This window comes from Canis aureus, chromosome 19 (assembly GCF_053574225.1).
Source record: "Canis aureus isolate CA01 chromosome 19, VMU_Caureus_v.1.0, whole genome shotgun sequence".
Lineage (NCBI taxonomy): Eukaryota > Metazoa > Chordata > Mammalia > Carnivora > Canidae > Canis > Canis aureus.
Genome location: NC_135629.1, coordinates 56,910,133 through 56,925,449, shown reverse-complemented (window position 1 = coordinate 56,925,449; position 15,317 = coordinate 56,910,133). Strand labels below are relative to the sequence as shown.

Genomic DNA, 15,317 nt, shown 5'->3' with positions numbered 1-15,317 from the left:
CACTGCTTTCTGGAGACTTCTGAGCAGGACACGACACGAGAGTCGGTCCTATCTGTCTTCTCTCAACGTCACAGACCTCAGTCCAAGATTCTGCTGGTTTTCTTTTTTTTTAAAGCATTTAATGTTTTACATGAGAAAATAACACGGCGCCAACGAGCCCGGGAAGCCCTGCAGATGGAGTCCCTGGGCCGCTGGAGCTAAGGCACGACGGGGGGCGGGGGCAGGGGTGCTGGTGGCCGGTCACAGGTACACGGGCTGCTCCTGGCCTGTGAGCAGGCGGTAGGTGGCGGCCGGCATGGTTTTGATGTGGACCTAGGGGAGCAGAGAGGGGGGCCGGTAGTTCCGGGGGACCTGCGCTGGCAGGAGCAGGGCCCCCCGCCCCGGACCCGCCCGCCGCCACGCACCTCGGTGTGGGCCTCGGTGAGCAGCTCGATGATGCGGGCGTGCGGTGTGGCCACCACGCTCTGCCCGTTGATCTCGATGATGCGGTGCCCCACGCGCACGCCCCCACGCTCCGCGATGCCGCCCCGGAGGAGACTGCAGATCTGCGGGGATGGAGGCGCCGCGCTGCTCAGGCGGCCGTGCTTGGCGCCCCCCCCCGTCCCTCCGTCCCCCCCCATCTGGGGCTGGGGTCTCACGATGCCGTCCTCCACGCAGAAGCCCAGCTGTTCGCGGGCGTGGGGCCGGCGGATGATGGCTGTGGTGACTGGTGGGCAGTGGATGATGCTGAGGGTGACCAAGGTCTGCGACTTCACCTCCTGGGCAGGACAGGGGCTGTTGGCCTAGCTGGGCCTCCAGGGTGCTGCAGGGCCTCTCGGGACACCGCAGCCCCTGGGGGCCTCAGTTTACCCACTCTGAAATGAAAGCTTTGGAGTCGAGGCTCTAGATTCTAGAAGACACCTCAAGGAGCAGTTAAGGACACAGACTCAAGCCAGGAGGCCTCGGGTCGGAGGGGTGACCTCTCCGCTCCTGATCTGTGGCCTCAGTCTCCCCATCAAGAGCAAGCTTCCAGCAGCACCTGCCACACTCAAATGCTCGGCAACACGCTGCGTGGATCTGCCCTCCTGACCTGCCTGGGGCCCTCCCCAGCTCGGGCCTCAGTCTCCCTGTCTGGCAACAAAGGTCAAGACCCAAGAACACGCGGGCTGCCTCGTGGTGGAGGAAGGCTCCTGGCCCCGCAGCCCAGCTGCCTGTGTTCGAGTCCTGCCCTCACACCACCAAGGTCCCCCCTGGGCCGGCAACGGCTCCCTCCCCAGGAGTCCGTTCCCTTGGGCGCCCGGGAGCGGGCGGGACGGTACGCTGCACCTCGGCCCTTCTGGAGCGCGCCAGGGAAGGGCGCCCCGCTCCCGGGGAGGACTCACGCGGACAGCGGCCTGGCAGGCGGCCAGGGGCAGCCCCACCAGGCTGGTCCCGTTGATGGCAGTGAGGCGGTCCCCGATGCTGAGGGCCCCCGAGCGTTCGGCGGGCCCCCCATGCAGCAGGTTGGCGATGACGGCCGTGGGCAGCAGGGAGCCCCAGCCCGACTCCACCAGGGCCACGCCCAGGCCCTCACCCCGGCGCTTCTCGATGCACACCTGGGAGGGCGACACGGGGCGGGGGGCGGGCGTGAGGGCCGCGCGTGGGGGGGCCGGCGGGGCCACCGGGCCGCTTGCTCACCTCCCTGCAGTTCTCGCTGTTGGAGAAGTGGTCGAGGTCCCCGTTGTGCAGGTGGCCGGGGCCTGCGGCGCCCTGGCTCTGCGGGGCGCCCACCTGGCTGGGGTCGATGCCGCTTTCCCGGAGGAACTGGCTGTAGGCGGCGGCGAAGGCCTGGCCGATGGCCTGAGCGATGAGCTGGGCCTGCGAGCCGACGGGCAGCGTCCGTCCGGGGGGCGTCCTCAGAGCCGCCCTGCCACCCACCAGGGGACGGCGCGATGGCCCCGTGGAGTCCAGCCGGGGCGGGGGCGAGGGGGGAGAGGGAGGCAGGGAGGCCGGCCCAGAGGGGGCACGGTTCAGGGGTCGGCCCACGGAGGGACCAGGGGCTGAGGGGGTGGCGGGCGGACAGCGCCGAGGACCAGCGGGAGGATACTGGGGGCCCCCGGTGGGGGCGTCCGGCCCAAGTACCCCCCCACGCTCACATCCTCTGAGTGGAAGACGTGGCACAGCATCTTGTAGAGCCTGCGGCTGCGCGTCTGGGAGGCCGGCCTCCGCGCCAGCCGCCGCCGGGCCATGAGCACCAGCACGCTGCCGATGTCGGCCGTGTAGGAGATGGTCTGCAGCGCGTGGTCCATCATCGCCTCCTGCCGCGGGGGACAGCACGCTGGGCGGGCTGCGCGGGCCCTCGGCGGGGACCCCCACGCCCCGCAGGCCCGGCCCGTACCTGGGAGTCGGCCGTCAGGACCTTGACCCTCTTGGTGGACACAAAGAGGTCCACTTCCGTCATGGGCTGGGTCTCCCCGTCGGGGGCCTGTGGGGGCGAGTGGGAGGTGGAGGCCCGCCGGGACCCAGCCTCTAAGGCGCTGGGCTCCAGGGGCCTCGGGGACCCGCCCGCCCCGGGGACCCCGCCTGCCCAGCCCTGGCTTCACCTTGACCCGGTCCATCGCCTCCCGGGCCTGGGCCATGCGCGTGCTGGGCGGTGGGTTCCGCTCGGACACCAGCTGCGTGGAGCCCAGGTATTTCGCCCCAAATATGACACCGTCCAGGAGGTCTTCGTGGTCACAGGGACCAGGTACTGGAGGCAACAGTGGAGGACGGTCAGCCCCTGGGAGGCCCCCGCCACGCGTGTCCAACCCCACAGGCTCGGCCTTGGGTCCCGGCTCCCTCGGCGGGCTGGAAACACAGAGCCCTCGCCACGGCTTAGCACTCCGGACCACACAGGTCCACTCGCTGTTCCAGAACCATCCTGTCAACAGGAGCTACGGACAGGCAGCTCGGCCCTCAGAGGTCTAGAGCCCCTTGCCAGTCTAGAGCCAGCTCGGGCTCCATCCATGGCTCAAGGACCCCGGGGCAGGGGACCCAGTTTTCAGGGGGCCTCCGAGCGTCTAGAACCACGGCCAGATCTGAAAACCCGCTCTAGCACCCAGACACCTCCACCCTGTGTTTTTTCTGTAATTCTGTCCTCAGGCGAGAACCGGGCAGTCCCATTTCTAAAACCAGCAAGGTCAGAAAAACCACAGTCAACTGCACTCAATGGTTCTGGAGTCCCCCCTGGATCAATCCAGAGCCAGTTAGCTTTGCCCACTGTTCTAGATTTCTCCTTCGTCGGCCCAGGACCGGAGACAACTGTGCTCCATGGTTATACAACGGCCCAATTAGGGGTAGAGAGAGACAACGTCCCCCATGTCCAAAACTCACACACCATCCAGAACCCCAAATGGCCCCAATTCGTGGTTCTAGAGCTCCTCGACAGTCACAGAATTCCACAGGGGTTCTAGAAACCAGCACTGCTCCAGAACCACATTTTCCCCACGCCGTGCTTCTGTACCTTCTTAACCATGATGCGCTGGATAGCTCTTCCTCTGCTTCTAGAACATCCTCCACCAGCTGGACACCTCAGCTGTACCCAGTGGTTCTAACACTTATCCGAGTAGTCCAGAGACGAACGACTCTGCTCACGGTTCTAGAATTCCACCAACCTGGCCCAGAACCACACCGAGAACTCTGCCCTCATGGCTCCCGTAACTCCCTGGGCTGCCCAGAACCAGCCAGCCCTGCCAGTTCTGAAAGGTCCAAACCTGCAGCCGTTGCCCCTTGGATTTAGAACTGCAGGTACCGGCCCCAGCTCTGGGTGACGTGAAGTGATTTAAACCACAGCCAGCTCTGCCCATTATCTTTCGTGACCTAAGCATTCTGGAACAACAGACGACTCCACTCTGGGGTTCTAGAACTGTGCCATCGAGCACGGTAGCAGCCAGGCACGTGTGTGTATCGTGCACCTGAAATGCGGCTGGCCCAGACTGAGAAGTGCTGTGAGTGTCAAATGTGCGTGGGGTTTTGAAAATTTTATATGAAAAAAACGTAAAATAATCGTAAGATCTGGATTATATGTTCAAACAACACCTAAAATATACTGAGTTAGGGATGCCTGGGTGGCTCAGTGGTTGAGCGTCTACCTTTGGCTCAGGGCGTGATCCTGGGGTCCCGGGATCGAGTCCCACATCGGGCTCCCTGCCTGAAGTCTGCTTCTCCCTCTGCCTGTGTCTCTCTGTCTCTCACAAATAAATAAATAAAACCTTAATATATATAAAAATATTATTAATCTTACCTGTAATTTTTTTTGTTTCGCTTTCATTTTTATTTAAATCATCTCTACACCCAACATAGGGCTTGAAGTCACGACCCCATGATCAAGAGTCACAGGTCCTCTGACTGAGCCAGCCAGGTGCCCCATGTTTATTTTTTTAGAGCAGGTAACTAGGAAATTAAAAGTCACACATAGGGGGCACCTGGCTGGCACAGTTGGTTGAGCGTCCGACTCTTGATTTCAGCTCAGGTCATGATCTTAGGGTCCTGGGATCAAGCCCAGGGACCCAGTTGGGTTCAACACTCAGCAGGGAGTCTGCTTGGGATTTTCTCTCTCCCTCCGCCCTTCCTCCTGCTAGTGTGCTCTCTAAATAAATAAAATCTTAAAAAAACAAACAAAGTCACAGGGAGCCTGGGTGGCTCAGCAGTTGAGCATCTGCCTTCGGCTCAGGGTGTGATCCTGGGGTCCCGGGATCAAGTCCCATATCAGGCTCCCAGCCTGCTTCTCCCTCTGCCTGTGTCTCTGCCTCTCTCTCTCTGTGTCTCTCATGAATAAATAAATAAAATCCTTTAAAAAATTTTTAAAAATAATTGGGCAGCCCCAGTGGCGCGGTGGTTTGGCGCTGCCTGCAGCCTGGGGCCTGATCCTGGAGACCTGGGATTGAGTCTTACGTCGGGCTCCCTGCATGGAGCCCACTTCTCCCTCTGCCTGTGTCTCTCTCTGTGTTTCTATGAATGAACGAATAAAAAAAAAAAAATCTTAAAAAATTTTAAAAATAAAAAAGTCACACATCACTCACATTTTGATTCTACTGTACAGAGTGACTCTAGAACTGATTCCTCTAGAATCAGAGAGCCGTGTCCACAGTGCTAGGACACCCTCTGATCTAGAACTGTAGATAAGTTCTATTCACTCCACGATCATGAACACTCCCCGTCTAGATAGCTCGGTCTCATTCCAGAACACTGCCAGCCCAGGTTCCTTTAATCTAGAACCACAGGCAAAATGCCAAATTCTGGAACTCCCTAGGTGAGTCATAGTCCCATCCATGATTCCAGCAACTTCTTAGAACTGTGAGTTAAACTAACTCTCCTTCCCACAACGATAAAACTTGCTCTTTGACTCACAGCCTCAGGTAGTTTGGGGGGGGGAAATCCTAGAACTTTCCAGGTGCCCAGAATTGGTTCTTTCCATGCTCTCAGGGCAGAGATTCACAAACCTTCTTTTTTTTAAAGCAGGTTCCACGCCAAGCCTAGAGCCCGAGGTGGAGCTTGAACTCACAGCCCTGAGATCAAGACCTGAGGTGAGATCAAGGGTCAGACACTTAACTGAGCTACCCAGGCGCCCCAAGATCGGCAAACTTCCTATGCCGGGGGCCAAACCAGTAAATATGCTTGCGCTTGTGGGCCAGATGGTCTGTGCTGCAACTGTTCAACCCTCTCTTTGTTAACACGAAAGCCACCGTAGACCATATGTAAATGAATGGGCATGACTGTGTCTCAATAAAACTTTATTTGTGGACACGGAAATTTGAGTTGCACATTGTTTTCATGGATTGAGAAACACTATTCTATTTTTCTCCAACCACTTAAAAACGCAAAGGCCGCTGTTAACTCACAACTCACATGAGAACAGGTGAGCTGGATTGGATCCGCAGATGGCTGTAATCCGCCAATCCCCGCTCTAGAACCCAGTGCTACAAATGCCATACCTGCCCTTCCATCCCCTATTCGTTCTAGAACATTCTCGCCTCTATCTCTCTCCTCTCAGACCGTCTGGAATCTACTCAAACCAACCTCAGAGCCTCTCTAGAAGCAACTCCTTACTGGCAAACTTTTGTGCCACTCTGGGAGCCTGGTGTGGGCTATTCTGAAACTGCTACGTCTCTAGGGCCAGGGTGGGCAGGACACTCACCCTCCTGGAGGGCAGGGTATGGCACCAGGGTCTTGGGGCTCTGGAAGAAGATAGAAGAGGGGCAGGACTGAGTCCCCTGGCTTGGTTCCTGGCAGCAGAGGCGGCCTGGGGGGCGGGACAGGCTCTACCTGGGCACTGGCAGGCGGTTCTTCAGGAGCAACCAGAGGTACCGTCTCCAGCCAGGGTTCTGGGGAGCTGCTTGAGCTCCTACTGCCACCCTGCTCGGCAGAAGCTCCCTCCGCCCATTCCGGGGCACTGGTATCTCCATCCGGGTCCTCGGGGGGCTGCAACAGGCGAGGGGCAGGGTCCGGAGGCTCCTTGGGACAAGGCTGGGAGGGAGGGCACTCCTGGCACTGCAGAAGGCTCAGCAGGTCCTCCCGGCCCGCCTCCGCAGACAAGAGCCCATGGGCATCAGCAACGTCCTGGGAAGCCAGGCCGTGGCCCGTGGCAACGTGCAAGGGGCAGGGACGTCCATCTGGGGACAAGCCCACCAGATCACCAGGCAGGGCCTCAAACTGCTGCACCAGGTCCTGAACACTTGGCCCATCGAGTTCCATCTGACTCAGGCTGCCGGAGCTTGCCGGCACTGGGTCCCACTGGCAGGTGGGCGTGAGGTCCTGAGAGGGTGACAGGGTGTCCCTGGGCTCCTCCAAGTCCATGGCTGGAGGGGCTGAGGGAGACTGGGAAGCCGTCAGGAAGTCCATGCTGGGACCGCGGGCTCAGGTCAGCATCTGAAAACACAGGTTCAAAGATTAAGATTCCCCAAGTGCAGCCGCGGTGCGGGCTCTGGTGGGAGCCGTTCCCACAGAACACATGCACAGGTTAACCCCCACATGCCCTGCAGGGAAGGGTCCGCTGCGATCTCCGTTTTAGGGACGAGGAAACCCAGAGCGGCGCAGGGGGTTGTCAGGCAGTGGCTTCGCGGGCGGCGAGCCGGGGGTGCGTGTCCCCGCCCGTGGGCCCCGTGCCCCAGGCCTGGCTCTTCCAAGTCTTCCTCCACCGCGACGTGTAACCCAGGCTGCCTACACCGACCCGGCAGGCGCAGGTAGCCGGGGCCTCGGCCTCGGGGCCCCAGACCTACTACCTAGAGATCCAAGCCGCCGGTCCCACGCTCAAGATCAAGGCCGGACTCCGACCCGGACCTCGAACCCAGCCCCGAAGACCGAACTCCAGCCCGAGGCTGCGAGTAAGCCCCCGGGGCTCTCGCGGACCCCAGCCTCAAGCCCTCACAGCCCTTCCGTCAGCCGCCGGCTCCAGACCCTGCTCGGCCCCGCCGGGACACTCACCTCCCAAGCCGAGGTGGCCTCAGCCCAGAGCCCCACGCCCCCGGCCCGACCGTCCCCCGGTGGCCGCCGCTCGCAGATCCGCGGCCGCGGCGCCGGCAGGTCTGTCCGCGCAGCGCTCCGACCCACTGGGCTTGCGCGCGTTTGCGAGGCCTGCTGGGAAATGTAGTTCTCCCAGCCAGCAGCGCCGCGCCGGAACTCTAGGTGTCCGGACCAAGGGTTCGCATCCTGAGCCTCAGTTTACACAGAGTGGCAGCCCAGGCTGGCCTCTGCTCCTGTTTCCTCCGCCACAAAGCGGGGTAGTGATCGCTGCCCATTATTAATAATGCCGCGGCTGCGGGCATTATTCCAAAGGATGGCAGATGGGAAGAAATAGGACTGGGAGATATTAAAGCGGAAGGCGGTCCCTTTCGACGAAAGGGACACCGGAAAGCAGCGCGGGGACCCTAATTGTAGACGGACTTCCGGTTTCGCTCACAGCTGGGAAAGCGGAATGGCGCGTCCTGGCAGGATTTGCCGTCCCTGCGCTCCGCTTCCGGAATTATAAACCGGGGATGATAATAAGAGCACCGACCTCCTACTTGTGAGCATGAAGCGGGCTCGAGCTGGTTACGGATTTAGCAAAAGGAATGGGATATAACGAGTCTATTAAGTATTGCCTAATTATTTTGGGGCTTTTAGTAGTTGCTGATTGAATAGAATCAGGCATGCATAAGGCGTGATCTTAAAGTAGGTGATAAGCAACCCGAGAAGGGCAGTAAGTAAACGAGATGTCTTTTGAAAGTCTCATACAGTAACAGGGTATCCGTAAAAGTTTAAAGAAGACTCAGGGAACGCCTAAGACTGGAATACTACATTTCCCAGAAATCTCTAGGAGCCTACAACTCCCAAGCACCCCCTGGCCGCTGTCGGCTCCCGGAACAAGTGCACGTGCCGGCAGTCGGCGTACGTCATGGCGGCCAGACGCCTCTTTGGGGCTACGTGGAGCTGGGCCCGCTGGCGGGCCCGGGAGCCCATGGCCCCTGCCGAGCCTGGAAGACTCCTCGTTCGGGGTTACGCTAAGAGACCGGGTGAGCTGGGTTAAGAGGGACCCGGGTGAGAGAGGTTTGGGACATTGGGGAGTTGGTAGTGCGCAGGCGCTGGTTTGGGAGGTGGGCCCGGAGCTCCGTGCGCAGGCGCAGTGCGAGGTACCTGGGAGGTGATCGGACCCACTGCGCAGGTGCGGGGTGGATGCACCGTTGCATGGAGGGGGGTGTGTGTGGCGGGGGGTGGGGTCCTCGTGAGCTTGGGTCCCAGGCCTGGTTGTGCCTCCCGGGCACCGTGTGAACCTGAGCAAGTCGCCAGCGGACCTCGAGGCCGCTGAGCATTGGGCACCGAAGCAACCCCCAATCAGCCGGGTGTAGCCTCGCCTCGTCTCCTTCGTTGGAAGGAGAGACTTGACAACATGTTGGGCCTGCGAGCGTCCGAGCCCTTTCTCCGTGACGCAGACGGGAGGAATCAAAACCATTGGAAAGCGGTGACCTGGTCCCTCCAGGCCTCAGTGTGTAACGCAGTAGCCACGTCCCACCTAAAGTCATCTTGGGCGCAGCAGACAGTCCGGTCAGGGGCCCCAGGGCCACCGGGGGAAAGAGGGAGCAGAAGGGAAGGTGGGGCTCCCGAGGCCGCAGCCGGCAGAAACGACCCTCCCCCACCCCGCAGTCATGAAGGGGGGCAAAGGTGGCAAAGTCGGCGTGGCCAGTGAGGCCCTGAAGGACCCAGACGTGTGCACTGACCCTGTCCGCCTCACCACACACGCCATGGGCGTCAACATCTACAAGGACGGCCAGGATGTGGTCCTGAAGCCAGACGCCGAGTACCCCGAGTGGTGAGTGACGGGGCTGGAGAGCCGGGAGAGTGTGATGGGGCGAGGGTGGCCTGGCTGAGCAAATCTAAGGTTTCCGTAGGGCTTCCCTGGGGAGGGGAGGCGGGGCTGGAGACCTAAGTGGGCGGTAGACTTTTTAAAGGTGGAGGGAACAGCCAGTGCAAAGGCCCTGGGGCAGAACTGCATATGCTTTGTTAGCAGGACAGCAGGAAGCGAAGGTGGAGATGGGTGGTGGTGGTGATGGGTCCCAGCCCTCACAGGGCCAGCGGGGAGGCAGGCAAGATTTTGCTCTCGGCCCCAGGACCAGTAGCAGGGCACTGAGGCCATTGACCCACACTGATCCTTAAAGCCGGGGAAGCTTCAGAGAGGTTGTGTGGGTGCGGAGGTGTCCCCCCCGGACAGCACAGGCAATGGGCAGGAGGCAGAGGAAGCGGTGCGTGCCCACCTCCCAGACCAGTGCCAGCTTTCCCACAGCCGGGAACTGGCGCAGGATGGGGTGGGGGAGCCTTGGGGGTCGGCCCACCTCCCTGATCCCCGCCCACACCGCGGCAGGCTGTTCCAGATGAACGTGGGGCCCCCCAAGAAGCTGGAGGAGCTGGACCCCGAGAGCCGGGAGTACTGGCGGCTGCTGCGCAAACAGAACATCTGGCGTCACAACCGGCTGAGCCGGAGCCGGAGGTTCTAGCGGGAGGGGGCCGTCCGCCCAGAGCCCCCGGGGCCTGCCCCGGCCCTAAAGGACGACCCAGACGCACGCCGCGTCCCTACCCGGCCCCCGCACGGGACTTTATATTCCTGAGGAGAACAGAGTTTTCTGAGGACAGAGGAGGCCCCTGACCTGGCGCCTGTGTGGTCCCCACGGGCCACCCCTGGCAGCCCTGGATGCTGCTGGGTGCTGCGGGTGGTGGGGGCGGGGGGCACCTCAGCCCCATGGCTCCAGGGGCAGGGTTTCCTAGACACGTCCCTTCTTCCGGGTTGCAGGGGACTCACGCCTCCAAACTAGCCAGACGTGAGAGTCTCTGAGCTTCAGAGACTCTGTCCAGGTGGGCTCGGCCTTCAGGCACGCTGCACTCGGGGGCTTCGGTGTCCAGACGTGCGGCTCCTTCTGGCTCTGGTCCCTGTAGCCCCAGGGGGTAGTTCTGCGGGGCGGGGGTGGGGGCGCTCCAGGACTCCCGGCTGACACCCCTGCCCGGTCAGCAAGCCCAGCCACAGGGAAGGCACTTCCTTTTCCTTCCCATGAGCTCACATGTTCTCTGCCTGGGCCAGTCGAGCTCAGGACCTAGGCCTCCCGTCCATCCTCCTGTCCACTGCCTAGTTCTTGGGTCTCAGCCTCCCCTGCGCCCACCCCACCGGGAAACGCACCCGGGAGTCTTAATCTGGCACCATGAACCCGACCCTGAGTGAGAACCCCAGCTCCCCGGTTCCTGACTCCTGGCCTGCGCGGCTGGGGGCAGGGGCCGGGGGTGAAGCCTGGGAGGGTATGCGGTTGCAGGGGTGGCAGGATGAGGGCGCCACCTGGGGGCTGGGCCAGGGCCCCTCCAGGCTCCTCTGCACCCTCTCGGCTCGCCGGGTGGGCGGGGCCGGGGGCTAATTCTAGTCCCGGGAACCCTGGAGCCCTCATCCTCTTACAAGGACTCTGCCAAGCGGATTATCTGCCCTCCCTGGTGGCCTGCCCAGAGCAGGTGGAGGGTCCCAGTCCTCCATGGCTCTCAGGGTAGAAACAAAGCTGTGGTGGCCACAAGGCCTTGCCAGACCTGCCTCCTGTTGTCCCCCCCCCCCCCCCCCCCCCCCCCCCCGTGGGCACCTCGCTGGCTTTCCTTCAGCCACAGGGGCCTCCTGGTTGTTCCTCCCACATCCCAGGCCCGGTACTACCCCCGGGCTTTGGATGTGCCATTCCCTCTGCCCGGGTGGCTCTTCCCCAAGTGTTCTCTTGGCACCCTCTTTTATCTCCTCCAGTCCTCTGATGTCACCTCCAAGAGGCCCTCAACCACCCCTGGTAAACTGCTCTCGTGCCACACACTCTGGTTTGCCTCTTGTGGTCTTATTTTCTCTCAACACTTAAACCAGCTGGTGTTTTATGTATGTGTGCATTTATTTGTGTTGTCTTCCTCCCACTGGGGCGGAAGTTCCACCAGGGCAGGGATTTTTGTCTGTTCACCCATCACATCCCTGTGCATGGATGAGTAGGTGCACGGACGGGGTGATGGAGGGGTGGGTGGCCGGGTGGGTGATGGAGGGCGGATGAATGGATGATGGGTGAGATGGACGGTGGATTGGTGGGTGGATGGGTGGGTGGGTAGATGGACGATGAGTGGATAGATGGGTGGGTGATGGGTGGGTGAGGGGGGTTGGCGATTGACCCGGCTGCCACGACGTAGAGAAGACATGGGCATAGGCTCATGTGAGTTGCCCAGTGAGACGAGATGAGCAGGCCAGCTTGAACCCGGTGGGTGCGCACCGGTGCGAGGACCCAGCAGTGATCCTACAGTCACTTTGTGGACAGACCTCAAAAGCAGGGTGCTCGTCACTTGCGACTTCTGCCCTTGAGCCCCTCCCCTCCTGTTCTGACCCAGGCTGCCCCGTCCTGCCCCGTCCCCTGGGGAGATCCGCTGTTGTGCTGAGACTAGGCCAGGCCCGAGCCTGGTCACACCCTGTTCCTTGCCCTCAACGCCTCCTAGTCCTGGAGTCCAGCTGAGTTCTGGGAAGGGTGGTCAGCAAGCTTGGCCTCTGGGCCTCGGTTTCCTCCCCGAGAAAGCAGCTGTCTTGAGGGTCAGGTGATGGGCCCAGGACGGGCACACGGTGAAAGACGCTGGGGAACGTGCGCTGCCCCGGCTGTTCTTGGTCATGTCTTGGAGAGTGGGAGGCCCGGGAGCTGGGGCTCGGCTGGGGAGGACCAGGCGCGGGCGGGGGGCCGGGGCGCAGCGAGCCGGGTGGCTTGTGATTGCAGCCTTGTTGTCCCAGAGCCTCCCCCCACGCCCGCCCGTCTGGCAGATGGGGAGGCCGAGGCCCCAGGCCGGGCCACTTCCTTCCTGAGGCAGCGCCCGTCTCCCTGCAAGGCAGGGTGAGGAGGTGAGGGGGGACCAGCACGGGTGGGCACGGACAGGCCGAGGCAGGAGGGCTAGGCGGGCCCCACACTCAGGCCTGTGGCCAGGCCCTGTCCAGAGCCTGCGCGTGCTCCTTGGCCAGCAGCCGCAGGGACGCCTCCTCCAGGGTGAAGCCCTCCGCGAAGGCCGGACCAAAGGCGTGGGGCCCGAACGACGCCTGCAGCCCGGGGCCCGGGGCCAGGAGGCGCGGGAGGCCCGGCACGGCGGGGGGTGCGGGGCCCAGCCAGGGCTCCAGGGGCAGTGGCATGGCTGGCGGGCGGGCAAAGGGCAGCGACGGGGCCTCGGGGAGCCTTGGGGCTGCCACAGGCCCGGAGCCTGACTCCAGACGCTCCTGGCGGCGCCACTTGGCCCGGCGGTTCTGGAACCACACCTGGAGGTGGTGAGAGGGGTGCTCCCAGCTGAGGGCCCGGCCACCCCTCGCTCCACCGTGAGCTGCTCGGGGCTCCTGCCGTGCGGGGTCCTGCCTGCTGCTGTGCCTCAAGGGGATGGTGTCTCGGGAGAAGGTCCCCCCAAGGCCCCCACCAGGTCAGCCGAGGTCCCCTGAAGCTCGGCCCTCCTGGCCTCAGCTGGGGACACCCTGCACGGGCTGCGCCCCCCGGCCCACCCCCTGGGTGCCGGCAGGATGGGAACCCTCCGGTGGCACCCCTCCACAGCTGGTGCCCAGAGAGACACCCACCTTCCTTCCTTCTTTAAAAGATTTCAAGTACCCTTAGACCCAGCGTGGGGCTGGAACCCCCAACCCCGAGATCAGGAGTCACTCGCTCTACCTGCTGAGCCAGCCGCGCCCCCGACCCTTTCTGCTTTCTAACTGGAAAACCTGTGCTCCGGCGCCAGGGTCCCAGTCCCACATCCCCTCCTTCCCGGATGTCCAGGTCTCCCGCCTGCGCTCCTCCCGGGGCCGCCGGGCGCCCTCACCTGCACGCGCACCTCGGGCAGGTGCACCTTGGCCGCCAGCTCCTCGCGGCTGTACACGTCTGGGTAGTGCGACGCCTCGAACGCCCTCTCCAGCTGGTGCAGCTGGTACGTGGTGAAGGTCGTGCGGTTCCTGCGGTGCTTCTTCTTGGGGGTCTCCTCACCGGGGCCCGGGCCCCCCGCCTCTGCCGCCGGCCCCTCCCCGGGGCTCAGGAACATGGCTTCTCCTCGGCCCCCTGGGGGGCGGCAGGGCAGGGGGCCGTGAGGCGGGCCCCGGTCTGCCGGTCTGTCCCTCCACCTGTGTCCCCTCCCGCCCGAGCTCTCCCTCGTGGCCTCCGGCCCCCACCCCCGCTTTCGTCCGTCCGTCCATCTCCGGGTGCCTAGGACGCCGCCCCCAGAGCCCCCCTGGCCCCGCTCAGTACTCACCGCCGCCGGCAGCCCCTCGGCCCCCCAGCGTCCACGCGGGCCCGGCGCCCCGACTGCTGCTGGCCCGGCCCTGCCAGACCCGAGCGGGTTGGGGTCTGCGAGGAGATTAGCGCCAGGTGATTAATCGGGGCCCCTCCCGCCCGGCTGGCCTGGCTGGCCGCTCTGAGCTGCAGGGGGCGGGCACGGGGGAGGGAGGCTGGGCTCCAGAGGGGTGAGCTCCCCTTGCGGGGGGACCCGGCCAGGGCCTCCCCCTCTCCGGGCCTCGGCTTCCCCGGGACCTACCTGATGGGCTCTCACGGGGCAAGGGGGGATGAGGGAGCGGGCGCCGTGACTGCGTACAGGGCGTGCTCGGGGAGTGTCCACTGCTACTGGTTTTATCAGCTGGGGCCAGAGAGGTGCTCTCAGCCACACAGGTGCTGGGGGGCCGTTCCCGTCGGCCCCGGACAGTGAGCTGGCCAGGGAGTAGGGGGCATTGTTGCTGGGTTTTGAGGAATGAATAGAAGTTCACTCTTCATCCATGCAGTGGACATTATTGAGCACGAGCTATACACCAGGAACTGTTCACGGCGGTGAACAAAACAGACTTGGAGCTGACATCCTAGTAGGGGAGGTAGACAACCAGCAAATAAGATGCGAGCGTGTCAGGGGGTCACAGGCTAGCGAGGAAACGCAAGCAGGGGAGAGAAGGGGGAACGGAGGGTGGGCTATTGTAGAGAAAGTCCTTGGAATGGAGGATGGAGCAGGAGGCTAAGACTGTGGACACAAGGCGTGGAAGGGGAGGGTACTGGGGAGCCATGGGAGGTCGTGGAGCAGGGAAGGGATGCAGTCAGATGGCATTTTGGGTGAGTATGTATTGTGGGCAAGATGGGAGGCCAGGAGGAAGCTGGGGCCTGAGCAGGCAGGGCTGTGGGGATGGAAGTGGGGGGATGGGGGGCAGGGGAACATCCCCGGGGAGAAAGTTCGGGGAAGAGGGAGGAGCTGGTGATACCCAGGCCCCTGTTTTGGGGACAAGTGGATGACAGGATTGTTCCAGAGGCTGAGCAGGTTCCATGGAAGCCCCTGAGCCTGGTTTACTCCCCCCAAAGGAGCCTGGGGCCCAAGGGGAGGGGAAAGGAGAGGTGGGGACCTGGGGGGGGCAAGAAAATGTCTGATGGATTTAGTGACATGGAGGACGGAGGGAGATGGTGTCTGGCATGAGGCAGGAGGCCCTGGAGGGTGAGCACGGACCAGGGAGCAAGTGGGGCGGGGAGAGGGCACCTGCCAGGGAGCTAGTGGGGCGGGGAGAGGGCACCTGCCAGGGAGCTAGTGGGGCGGGGAGAGGGCACCTGCCAGGGAGCAAGTGGGGCGGGGAGAGGGCACCTGCCAGGGAGCTAGTGGGGCGGGGAGAGGGCACCTGCCCTAACGGAGGCTTCGAAGGGAGGGGCCCGCGGGAGGGAGCAGCGCCCGTGCACCCGCACACACGGTGGGGCGGCCGGCCCAGGAGGGGGTCCACGGCCTTGCGCGGCCAGGATGCAGAACCAGCTGCGGGTCCGGCTGTGGGGGGGGCGGGCAAGGAGGCCCTGGAGGACACCCTGCCCCGGGCGGGAGGGCAGCAGGTGCTC

The 15,317-nt window shown here is 63.0% G+C and overlaps 3 protein-coding genes across 3 annotated transcripts; 1 reads left to right on the top strand and 2 right to left on the bottom strand.

The window, feature by feature from the left end:
• Positions 1 to 97: 97 nt before the first annotated feature.
• Positions 98 to 7,569, bottom strand: APBA3 (amyloid beta precursor protein binding family A member 3). The gene is made up of 11 exons (XM_077860491.1): positions 7,420 to 7,569; positions 6,262 to 6,864; positions 6,134 to 6,173; positions 2,562 to 2,707; positions 2,357 to 2,443; positions 2,115 to 2,276; positions 1,657 to 1,836; positions 1,362 to 1,574; positions 639 to 758; positions 405 to 545; positions 98 to 312 (listed from the first exon to the last, which is right to left on the bottom strand). The coding sequence occupies exons 2-11, from the start codon at positions 6,835 to 6,837 to the stop codon at positions 241 to 243; spliced, it is 1,737 nt and encodes a 578-aa protein (XP_077716617.1). The 5' UTR covers positions 6,838 to 6,864; positions 7,420 to 7,569; the 3' UTR covers positions 98 to 240.
• Positions 7,570 to 7,886: 317 nt separating this feature from the next.
• MRPL54 (mitochondrial ribosomal protein L54) lies at positions 7,887 to 11,293 on the top strand. The gene is made up of 3 exons (XM_077860500.1): positions 7,887 to 8,486; positions 9,115 to 9,280; positions 9,830 to 11,293. The coding sequence occupies exons 1-3, from the start codon at positions 8,369 to 8,371 to the stop codon at positions 9,960 to 9,962; spliced, it is 417 nt and encodes a 138-aa protein (XP_077716626.1). The 5' UTR covers positions 7,887 to 8,368; the 3' UTR covers positions 9,963 to 11,293.
• Positions 11,231 to 13,521, bottom strand: RAX2 (retina and anterior neural fold homeobox 2). The gene is made up of 2 exons (XM_077860499.1): positions 13,294 to 13,521; positions 11,231 to 12,748 (listed from the first exon to the last, which is right to left on the bottom strand). Exons 1-2 carry the CDS (start codon positions 13,507 to 13,509, stop codon positions 12,410 to 12,412), a joined length of 555 nt encoding a protein of 184 aa, XP_077716625.1. The 5' UTR covers positions 13,510 to 13,521; the 3' UTR covers positions 11,231 to 12,409.
• Positions 13,522 to 15,317: the final 1,796 nt, after the last annotated feature.

Coding starts and splice junctions, on each gene's coding strand:
- APBA3 (XM_077860491.1), bottom strand. CDS start 6,837: ATGGACTTCCTGACGGCTTCCCAGTCTCCCTCAGCCCCTCCAGCCATG. Junction 1,837..2,114: donor ACGTCTTCCACTCAGAGGAT/GTGAGCGTGGGG, acceptor GTCGGCTCGCAG/GCCCAGCTCATCGCTCAGGC. Junction 1,575..1,656: donor ACAGCGAGAACTGCAGGGAG/GTGAGCAAGCGG, acceptor TCGCCCTCCCAG/GTGTGCATCGAGAAGCGCCG.
- MRPL54 (XM_077860500.1), top strand. CDS start 8,369: ATGGCGGCCAGACGCCTCTTTGGGGCTACGTGGAGCTGGGCCCGCTGG. Junction 8,487..9,114: donor GGGTTACGCTAAGAGACCGG/GTGAGCTGGGTT, acceptor CCCACCCCGCAG/TCATGAAGGGGGGCAAAGGT. Junction 9,281..9,829: donor GACGCCGAGTACCCCGAGTG/GTGAGTGACGGG, acceptor ACACCGCGGCAG/GCTGTTCCAGATGAACGTGG.
- RAX2 (XM_077860499.1), bottom strand. CDS start 13,509: ATGTTCCTGAGCCCCGGGGAGGGGCCGGCGGCAGAGGCGGGGGGCCCG. Junction 12,749..13,293: donor TGCCCGAGGTGCGCGTGCAG/GTGAGGGCGCCC, acceptor CACCACCTCCAG/GTGTGGTTCCAGAACCGCCG.